The following is an 11,360-nucleotide window of genomic DNA, read 5'->3' on the forward strand; positions in this document are numbered from 1 at the left end:
GATTATTTGGGCCGCTGTACATTTCCACCTGGTACAAGCCACTTGGTTGAGCTATCATTTGTGGCCGGGTCGCTTGTGAAAAATAATCTAAATAGCTCAATGGGGCCTTACTTGGTAAAATAATAATAAAAAATTGTACTTTTATTAATTTTAATTTTAAAAAATTACCTACGTGACTTTACCGAAAAAACCTAAGAATATGAATCCTTGCAGTCACGAAAGCTTCAAATCTAGAAAATAATAATTTGTTTAGCTTGACTTGTATTTTATTTTGGTGACTTGCTTACCTTTCGTACGTACATACGTTGAACTTCTTTCGCGCCGTGCGTAGCCAACCGTGCTAAGCGGAGGTGCGGGGGAAGCACAACGAACTTTGATATTGTTTGTTGTTGTAACATCCTGACCCCGTGCCCCGACTGGACATCTGCGACAAAACAGCTTCACAGCTCATCGGATTCCTCCAGTATAAATACACATTCTGATGAAGCCTCTCTCTCTCTATCCCTCATCCCCGACTCCCAGGCTGTACTTTGATCTGACACCGTCGGTGGCGAGCGACGTGCGGGGGGAGGGGGGCCCGGACCCCGCCGGAGGAGGGGGGGGCCGTGCTGGGATGGGGGTGCCCGGGGGGGAGACTGGCCCTGCCACTCGGAGAGCCGGTGACGCCGCCCCGCTCGAGCAGATGCTCAGCGATTCCCTGTACCCGCACGTGCAGCGGCAGTACCTGCTCGTGTGCGGGCAGCTCATGGCCATGCTCAAGGAGCGGCACGGGTGTGGAACTCGTGCACGCACGGTCACGCACGCACAGTCACACACAGTCACACACACAGTCACACACACAGTCACGCACACACAGTCACACACAGTCACGCACGCACAGTCACACACAGTCACACACAGTCACACACATACAGTCACACACACAGTCACACACGCACGGTCACACACACACAGTCACACAGTCACGCACACACAGTCACACACGCACGCACGGTCACCCACACACAGTCACACACAGTCACACACACACAGTCACACACACAGTCACACACACAGTCACGCACGCACAGTCACGCACACACAGTCACACACACAGTCACGCACACAGTCACACACACAGTCACGCACACAGTCACACACACACAGTCACACACACACACAGTCACACACACAGTCACACACACACACAGTCACACACACACACAGTCACACACACACAAGGAGTCATGTTTACATAGGCCACAATACCTGCAGTCATAATGCAAACAAAAAACATAACTCTGATAATGTATGCACTGTCCTTGAAGTTGATTGGTCCAAAAAAAGGTGTCAGTTTTGTTGCTAAATAGAAGGGTAAAAAAAACAATTATCATATTTTTACTGGCAAATGAGGTTCCAATGGTGTAAATGCTTCACCCCGAGAACTCATACTCTGATGGTGCATTGTCTTTGAGTTGTGCGCCTTTTGGCGTCATCTGGACCAACACCATGTGAGACTAGGCTCTCAGGAAAGCTGTCTCGGGTGTGGACCAATCAACTTCAAGGACAGTGCATACATTATCAGAGTTATGTTTTTTGTTTGCATTATGACTGCAGGTATTGCGGTCTATGCAAACATGACTCCTTGTAAAAAAAGGTGTCAGTTTTGTTGCCAGATAGAAGGGTAAAAAATCCAATGATCATATTTTTACTGGCAAATGAGGTTCCAATGGTGTAGATTGGCGACCTCGCATCGTGTGCACGGCGGATGGCGACACCATCGGCCAGCAGTGGGACTGACCGCCGCTGCCGCCGTTGCCGCCGCAGGATGATGGATTGCCTGCAAGCGATGCGCAGCTTCTTCCTGCTGGAGGCCGGGGACGCCATGCGGGATTTCTGCGCGCCGGTGTTTGAGCGAGCGAGGCGACGCGAGTGCTGGCGGGACGTCTCCTTCCTCAACACAGCGCTGCAGGAGGCGCTGCGCCACCACGCGCACGCGCGCAGGTGCGCTCGGCCTGAAACTGAACTGCAAACTGTTTTATATTTTCTTGGTTCTTTCGGTAAAGTCACGTAGAAGGGAAATAATAAAATAATAAAAATAAAACATACAATATTATATTTTATTATGTTTTATTTTTTTTCTTTCGGTAAAGTCACGTAGAAGGGAAATAATAAAAAAATAATAAAACATAATTAAATAATTCTCACGACGTTTCGGCCACAACGCAAGCAGCCGTCCTCAGGTGAAGAACAGGTCTGTCGGAAAGACAACATCTGAATGAAAAGACAGCGTCTGAACATTCAGACGCTGTCTTTCCGACAGACACGGCTGCTTGCATTGTGGCCGAAACGTCATGAGAATTATTTTATTATATTTTATTATTATTTTATTATTTCCCTTCTACGTGACTTTACCGAAAGAACCAAGAAGATAAATCCCTGCAGTCACGAAAGCTTTAAATCGAAAAATGTTTTATATTTTTTGTATTTTTTTTATTATCAACTTTTATGTTTTTCGCTTTTGTATAATTGTTATTTTTCTTGTTATAATTTTGCAAGCTCTATTTTTTATTTTCTAATCTTAATTTTGTGTTACTTTATTATTACTATTTATTTTGTACAAAGACTCCACTACTTGAATATTCGACTTGCAAACTTTCAGAGATATGACCCTATCCGTATGTCCAGTTGCATCTACATCTGCAGAACGTGAAGAACTAGTGGCATCTACATCTGTAGAACGTGAAGAACCAGTGGCATCTACATCTGCAGAACGTGAAGAACCAGTGGCATCTTCATCTGCAGAACGTGAAGAACTAGTGGCATCTACATCTGTAGAACGTGAAGAACCAGTGGCATCTACATCTGCAGAACATGAAGAACCAGTGGCATCTACATCTACAGAACGTGAAGAACCAGTGGAAACATCTGTAGAACGTGAAGAACCAGTGTCATCTACATCTACAGAACGTGAAGAACCAGTGGCATCTACATCTGCAGAACGCGAAGAACCAGTGGCATCTACATCTGCAGAACGTGAAGAACCAGTGGCATCTACATCTGCAGAACGTGAAGAACCAGTGGCATCTACATCTGCAGAACGCGAAGAACCAGTGGCATCTACATCTGCAGAACGTGAAGAACCAGTGGCATCTATATCTGCAGAACGTGAAGAACCAGTGGCATCTACATCTACAGAACGTGAAGAACCAGTGGCATCTACATCTGTAGAACGTGAAGAATCAGTGGCATCTACATCTGTAGAATGTGAAGAACCAGTGGCATCTACATCTGCAGAATGTGAAGAACCAGTGGCATCTACATCTGTAGAACGTGAAGAACCAGTGGCATCTATATCTGTAGAACGTGAAGAATCAGTGGCATCTACATCTGTAGAATGTGAAGAACCAGTGGCATCTACATCTGTAGAATGTGAAGAACCAGTGGCATCTATATCTGTAGAACGTGAAGAATCAGTGGCATCTACATCTGTAGAATGTGAAGAACCAGTGGCATCTATATCTGTAGAACGTGAAGAATCAGTGGCATCTATATCTGTAGAACGTGAAGAACCAGTGGCATCTATATCTGTAGAACGTGAAGAATCAGTGGCATCTACATCTGTAGAATGTGAAGAACCAGTGGCATCTATATCTGTAGAACGTGAAGAATCAGTGGCATCTACATCTGTAGAACGTGAAGAACCAGTGGCATCTATATCTGTAGAACGTGAAGAATCAGTGGCATCTACATCTGTAGAATGTGAAGAACCAGTGGCATATACATCTGTAGAATGTGAAGAACCAGTGGCATCTACATCTGTAGAATGTGAAGAACCAGTGGCATCTACATCTGTAGAATGTGAAGAACCAGTGGCATCTACATCTGTAGAACGTGAAGAATCAGGACCCGGAGAAAAATTCCACGCAACCACGGGGAGAGAGAGAGAGAAAGACACGCAAACTCCAAATATACAACAGGCGGCGTCAGGGTCGGTATGGAACCTACGAGCCTCCTGCATACCAGGCGAGATAGTTAACATCTGCTGGCCACCGCGGCGCCCCAACGGGCCGGCGACACGGGACGCGAGGACGGAGCCATCACGGATGAACCGACCAGCGGGTTTTGGGCCAACAAGCGTGGCGTCTTTTAAGACAAGAGCCGTTTGTCTGGGGGCGGCGGTGTTTCACGACTACGACGGACGGACGATCGCCCACCAACGGCGCTCGCCCACCGTGCCAAGGCCCACCGTGCCAGCTCTGTTGACAACTCGATGGTGCAGGACGTAGTTTCCAGCGAAACGTCGTACTCAAATTGTGAATGTTGTGGGTTTACTCTCCAACGCGCAATCGGTGGGCTGGCTGAACTAGTAACTAATTGGCACGTTCTGTTTACGTGGTGGTGGTGACATTACACCTACATATATTCACGCGATGTAACCCAAAAAAACCCTCTTGTGGACCGTTTACTGCAGGCTGACTGTGGAGCTTGAGGAGGTTTCTGCCGAAGGTCAGCCTCAGCCAATCAACACGCTCGACGGCCTGACCCTGCACTACGAGGTGGGTCAAGGGCCTTCAGCCGTGTTGCTGTGCGTCTCCTCCTGTGTCGTCCAGGCACCCGTGGCTGGCCTGCCCGCTGCTCGAATATCTGACCCATTTCCTAGGCCCGCCGTGGGCCTTAAATGAGTCCCTGGTGTTGTGTATAAACGTCAGCATTGGGGAGACAAAGGCGGCCGGGCGTGGTGCTGGCCACCCTCCACCTCGTGTGCCGTGCCGGCCTTCATAAGCGCTGTTGCTCACTAACAGCACTTGCTTCAACAGTCTGTTTAGGCTATACGGGGGGGGGGGGGGGGTATCTTTGTCTTTATGTGCGTGTCTGCGTGCATGCGTGCATGCGTGCGTGCGTGTGTGTGATGCAGGCCCCGTGGCCGGTCAGCCTGGTGCTGAGCCCCCCAGCGGAGGCCGTTTACCGCCAGGTGTTCACCCTCCTGCTGCAGATCAAGTGGGTGAAGCACAGCCTCGACACGCTGCGCTTCCAAGGTACGGCACCAGGGGGATCCGCAGGCCGTGGGGGTTCACAGGTCAGGGAGGCTAGCAGGCCAAGGTCTGGGCAAATCGATCGGCACATTTGCCCACGTGACAACTCGATTTAATCGGCTCTGTCATCGGGTGGTGGAGTGTTCTGGTAACAAGACAATGACATTACACCAACACGGTGCCATCTAGCAAACAAGGGGGACTACGAATCGCACACTCGCAGAGGTTTATTGAATTCTAGATTTGAAGCTTTCGTGACTGCAAGGATTCATACCATGTAGGTAAAAAAATGAAATTAATAAAAATAAAATAATAATAAATCACGACGTTTCGGAGGCAACACAAGTCTCCGTCATCAGGTGGGACCGTCACAGCCAGATTTGCTGTACCTACGTCACTTTCTGACCCCGTGTGCCCCTGCTGGACATCTGTGAAGAAAAGAGCTGCTTAGCTCATCGGATTCCTCCTCGAGTCCAAACAAAGAGTCCGATGATTGTGATTCTGAAATCAGTCGATATTCTGACACTGGCGAACGGGTCCCGTAGGTTTCGATTTAAAGCTTTTGTGACTGCAGGGATTCATCTTCTTGGTTCTTTCGGTCTGTCGGGGAGACAGCGTCTCCCCGACAGACCTGGTCTTCACCCGAGGATGGCTGCTTGCATTGTGGCTGAAATGTCGTGAGAATTATTTTATTATTTGTATTTTTTATTATTTTATTATTTCCCTTCTACGTGACTTTACCGAAAGAACCAAGAAGACGGGTCCCGTAGGGTCGCTGCCGTTTGCTTTAGTCGTCACCGCTGCTGTTGTTGTGTTTTGGACGCAGCGCTCACGGACGCAGCGTTCCCGCGCGGTGAAGACGACGCGCATGACGGTAACGACGCGGTCCCCGGCGGGCGGCAGGGGCCGGAGAGCAGCAGCAGCACCAGGAGGCGAGGCCTTGGCCGGCCGTGCCCACTCGCCCACCGCATGTTCCTGCTGCGCGTCAAGTTCATGCACTTTGTGAACAGCCTGCACACCTACGTGCTCACCCGGGTAACGTGCGGCCCCGTAGGGTCGCGCACGCGCGCACGCACGCAGACGGGAGATGCGGACACACGCACGCAGAGACACGTGCGTGAACACCACAATCAGAAGCTTTATTTTTTAACAGAATCAGAAGCTTGATATAGGCCGGTGTAATTCGGTGAGCTACGAGGCTTACTAACTATCCAACTATTTTTTTTATTTTACCAGGAAAGGTCCACTGAGCTGTACAGATATTTTTCAGAAGCGACCTGGCCACCTCAAATGATAGCTCAACAAAGCGGCTTCCTTATCGTGTCGAAATGTAAAGCAGCAGCACAAACACTCTTAAGCCCTTTATCACAGATGTCGAGTAAGGGCAGGGTCAACAAGTTACAACACACAATATAAGAAAATACACACACGCACACAAAGACAAAGCTCCCCCCCGTATAGCCTCATAACACTGTTGGGCCAAGTGCTGTTTACGAGTCGCACCTATGAACTCAAAAACCAAAGAGTATGGATCCTTGCAGTCACGAAAACTTCAAATCTAGAATCGGCTTAACTCGGCTTTCTTATTAACCAGCTCAACTTCCGCCATCCACCCCCTGCATCACAAAGCCTTAGTTTGAACTCCATGCCATGCCCACCTCCCAGCGCACACCCCGCCCCCACACTCACTCTGGTTCCTCCCCCCCCTCGTCACAGCCATCTCTTAGGCGTACTTAAGCGGTTGTTCTCTCGCTGTGTCTGTCCCCACCTGAAGATGGACGCTTGTGTTGCGCCCGAAACGTCGTGATTTAATTGACCGTAGCTGTTTTAATTTTAAATGTATTATATTTTTAAATCCTTTATATTAAGTTCACTTGCTTGCTTGCTTACGACCGTGCAAATCTTTCGGTCGTTTTTTAACCCACTTCCCGTGATCCAGTCGAGCTGACATTTTCCACACAGACTCGTTGTGCGTGACAATTAATGTTCGTGAAATTTTTTTTCCAAAATTTTACACTTTTTAGGACAAAAAGATTATATTTAATTACCAATTGCTTAATGGTGCAATGCAATCATCTGACCCATAGGTGGCAGCCATCTCAAGCCAGGGGACGAGAGGACTCTAGCTGCCACGCATATACAGGATTTATAGTGAAAAACTTTTTACGGGTTATACTTATTTACCTACGTGACTTTACCGAAAAAAACAAAGATGACGGATCCATGCAGTCACGAAAACTTCAAATCTAGAACGCACCTATGAAGGCTGGCACGGCACGCAAGGGGGGTGGTTGGGTGGCTAGCACCTGAGTCTTGGAGACTCGTGAGGCTTTGCTGGGTAAACTAGCGGAACTATTATAATAATCATAATAAAAAATTAAAGAGTGACGTGTCCTCGGAGCCTGCAGAATCGATGCCGTGCAAATAGGGGTTTCTGTTTGGTGTTTGAGCATCGTAACACCCGCTTTATATTGCCAGACAGGGTAAATTCCATTGTTTTTTCCCTCGAATTTCCTCTCAGATCCTGCACAGCACGTGGCTGGAGTTCGGCCCGCGGCTCGACGGGGCCTACGATCTGGACGAGCTGCTGGCGGCGCACGGAGACTTCCTGGCGGCCATTCACGACCGCTGCCTGCTGCGCGACAGGGTGACGCACAAAGACAGAGACCCCCCCACCCCCCACCCCCCACCCCCCTCCCCCCGTATAGCCTTCACATTTCTAGATTTGAAGCTTTCGTGACTGCAAGGATTCATACTCTTTGTTTACACGTGCACCTCGTGCTCTCTTTTAGCCCCGCCCCCCCCCTCCCGATACGTTCCATTCATTGGCTACCACATTCTGATAAGCTCCCCCCCCCCTCTCCTTCCCCTTAACTTGTATTTAAGAGCTTGCATCTTGGAATCTCTGCCTCACTCGATGCAGCAAATCTGGCTGTGACGGTCCCACCTGATGACGGAGACTTGTGTTGCCTCCGAAACGTAGTGATTTTATTATTATTATTTTATTTTTATTAATTTAAATTAAATTTTTTAGCCTTCACAAACCTGTTGGGGCAAGTGCTCTGAGCGAGGACGTACTAAGGCCGCCACGAGGTGGAGGGTGGCCAGCACCACGCCCGGCCGGCTTTGTCTCCCCAATGCTGACGTTTCCACGCGGCACCAGGGACTCATTTAAGGCCCACGGCGGGCCAAGGAAATGGTTCAGATATTCGAGCAGCGGGTAGGCCAGCCACGGGTGCCTGGACCACACAGGAGGAGACGCACAGCGACACAGCTGAAGGCCCTTGACCCACCTCGTAGCGCAGGGTCAGGCCGTATAGCCTTCACAGACTGTTGGGTCAAGTGCTGTCTGAGAGCACTTGCGAAGGCCGACACGGCACACGAGGGGCGATGTGTACTACACACCGCACCAGGTACTCACTTGAGGCTGAATCGACCTAGGGGAGGCCCAGGACCGGTTCAGATAATCGTCACTGGTGTTTGCACGCTAACCGCTACACTACCGCTCCCCACACACACGCGCGTATACACATAGACACACACACAGTGTGTTCACGTACATTGTTAGTGCTTGCCTGGAGTGTCCACAGGGCTGAATGCCAGTGCTTCGTGTGTGTGTGTTGCGAGCGTAGGTGAGCTACGTGAAGCAGGCCATCATGAAGGTGTGCAACCTGGCGCTGGTGTTTGCCGATCGCTGGCGAGCCGGCCCCGCCGCTCTGCGGTAACTCCCGCACCGTAGCGCTGCCCAACCGGTGACGAGAGCGAGCGACCGTGCAGTACAACCTCACCGCGCGCCACGCGTCACGTCTCTCTCGTACGACGATGACCTCCTTCGTTCGATCGATCGATGTAGATGCAGAGCTCGGCGACTACAATTTCACATTCGGGTGGTCAAGCCAGATAGCGGTGGCGGCAGGAGCAGCGAAGTAGTTGTCGTCATCATCGTCATCATCGCTGTGACGTCTCCTTCGTGTTTGTGGGTCGGGGCGTTGTGTCGTTGTACGGTGTGTGCTGGATGACCACATTCGCATTTGATGATGATAATGACGATGACGACGATGATGATGACGATGATGATGACGACAATGATGATGACGACGACGATGACGACGATGATGACGACGACGATTATGACGATGACGACGACGACGACGACGATGACGACGATGAAGATGACGATGATGACGACGATGACGACGATGATGACGACGACGATTATGACGATGACGACGACGACGACGACGACGACGACGACGACGACGACCGGAACCTCGTCTCACGCGAGTGCCCCCAGGCTGTGGATTCACTTTCTCCGGACGCTCGCTCCGCTGGCTCCCCCCGCCCCAACCTCGCTCGCTCGCTTCTTTTAAGGATTTTTTATTCCTATCTCTTGAATAATTTATTTGTTTGAGTTGGGTCCGACTTGGCGTGAGCCTGGCTCAGCGGTCGGCGACCCTGCGGCTCCGTAGCGGCACGCGGCAGTCATTTACCGAGGGACCCGCCCTCTCGCATTCACCACCGAGCATCGGCGGCTCTTGAAATACTGAGTTGGGGTTTTTTTTGTTGTTAAGCTATATTCCGAATTCGAAAAAAAACCAACGGCCCTTCTTGTTACTTTGATTGCCGACCCCTGGGTTAAAGGGGCACCGGTCTATGGAGTGCATGGGGGTGGGGGAGCCTCACACGACGACTTTGGTGCGGTGCGTCGACATCGCCACCGGGGAGACAAAGGCGGGCCCGGGCGTTGTGCCGGCCACCCACCCCCCTCGTGTTCCGCATTGCCGCCCTTCATGAGGTGCTCCTCGCTAAAGGCACCTGCCCCAACAGTCTGTTGAGGCTATCGCTGGGTGTGTGCGTGCGTGTGTGCGTGTGTGCGTGTGTGTGTGTGTGTGCGTGCGTGTGTTTGTGTGTGTGTGTGTGTGCGTGAGTGTGTGTGTGCGTGTGTGTGCGTGTGTTTGTGTGTGTGTGCGTGTGTGTGCGTGTGTGTGCGTGCATGTGTGTACGTGCGTGTGTGTGCGTGAGCAGTGCGGACGTGCTTGCGCGTACGGAGGGAGACTTGAAGAGCTGCCACGTGTTCCTCGTCACGATTCTCAACAAAGCCGTGCGGCGCGGGAGCTTCCCACACCGTGAGAACGCACGCACCAACACGCCAACATGCACACACCAACACGCACACACCAACACGCACGGCCCAACACGCACACAGCAACACCAACACACCAACACGCACACACCACCACGCCAACACGCAAGCAGCAACACCAACACACCAACACGCACGCACCAACACGCACACAGCAACACCAACGCACCAACACCAACACGCACCGACACGCACCTACACCAACGCACGCACCGACACGCACGTAAACACGCACACCAACCAAGACAACGATCCCCCGTGTTGGCCTGAACACACTGTGAAGGCCAGCACTGTGCCATCGGCATCACCAGGCGTTTGCTGCCCACACCACCTGCCCCCCCGCCCCGTGGACCGTGCAACGTAACGAAGGGGACCGTTGCCTCTCTCCGTCTTTGTGTCGGCAGTGGAATCCCTGGCCCTGGCCCTGGCCGCTGGGATGGAGCGCAAGTGACGCCAGGAGGAGGCCGCACAGCTCGCGCTCGCAAACAACGATCGCCCAACGCCAGCGGCCCGCGGTGCTCCCCAGTGCTCCCACCGACCGGCGTGGTGAAGTACGGTCAACGACCCGCGCGGCGGCGGGGGTGGGGGGGCGGGGGGCCCCCCTTGTTATTCCCGGCCTAGTGGGAGCGACGCACAGGCTGCATGGGTACCGCGCGATCGGTTCCTTGGCAGCAGTCGCAGTTCGCCCCCCCGCCCCCCACCACCACCCATCGTCGCCCCAGCCCGGCAACCCCAGCAGCGTCTTCCTGCCCACATGGTCGCCCGGTTTGAACTGACCGGCTGCGCCGAAGCTGGCGGTGGAAATTCCACAATCCCCCCCCACCCCGTCCCGTTTACCTCCCACGCATTAGAACTTATTTTATGCGACGCCAAAGGTTACGATCGATGATGAGCGACGACGACGACGGGCGAAACCAGTGGGGGGGCAACCTGCTGTCCCGTGGAGCCCCTGGCGGTGGCCTCCTCCAAGGAGGGGCGCTCACGTGGCCCACCGCCTCGTCTGGGTTGCCCACCGCTGGCTAATCCGACCCTCGAACCGGATGTGAACCGGTGTCCCCCATCGCAAAACGGGGACGCAAGCCGGTGTTTCTCACGGCACCGCCGAGGGCGTGACGGTGGTGCGGTGCCTTCAGCTGCGGTGGTGCAGGGGGTGAGAAACCTCTTATTCCCCTTAGACCCTTGCCAAGCAGGAATTACAAACA

General features: G+C 52.1%; 1 protein-coding gene across 1 annotated transcript in view; it reads left to right on the forward strand.

Moving 5' to 3' along the window:
• The window catches only part of TUBGCP5 (tubulin gamma complex component 5), a 30,158-nt gene extending 19,523 nt beyond the window's left edge, over positions 1–10,635 (forward strand). Inside the window, exons 17-25 of the mRNA XM_061575802.1 lie at positions 523–771; positions 1,807–1,983; positions 4,454–4,538; positions 4,898–5,018; positions 5,842–6,050; positions 7,537–7,662; positions 8,648–8,736; positions 10,041–10,141; positions 10,563–10,635. Coding sequence (XP_061431786.1) covers positions 523–771; positions 1,807–1,983; positions 4,454–4,538; positions 4,898–5,018; positions 5,842–6,050; positions 7,537–7,662; positions 8,648–8,736; positions 10,041–10,141; positions 10,563–10,609 — 1,204 coding nt within the window. The 3' untranslated portion in view covers positions 10,610–10,635. The remainder of the gene's footprint in view (positions 1–522; positions 772–1,806; positions 1,984–4,453; positions 4,539–4,897; positions 5,019–5,841; positions 6,051–7,536; positions 7,663–8,647; positions 8,737–10,040; positions 10,142–10,562) is intronic.
• Positions 10,636–11,360: the final 725 nt, after the last annotated feature.

This window comes from Lethenteron reissneri, chromosome 59 (assembly GCF_015708825.2).
Source record: "Lethenteron reissneri isolate LAM-NWPU_2019-01 chromosome 59, ASM1570882v1, whole genome shotgun sequence".
Lineage (NCBI taxonomy): Eukaryota > Metazoa > Chordata > Hyperoartia > Petromyzontiformes > Petromyzontidae > Lethenteron > Lethenteron reissneri.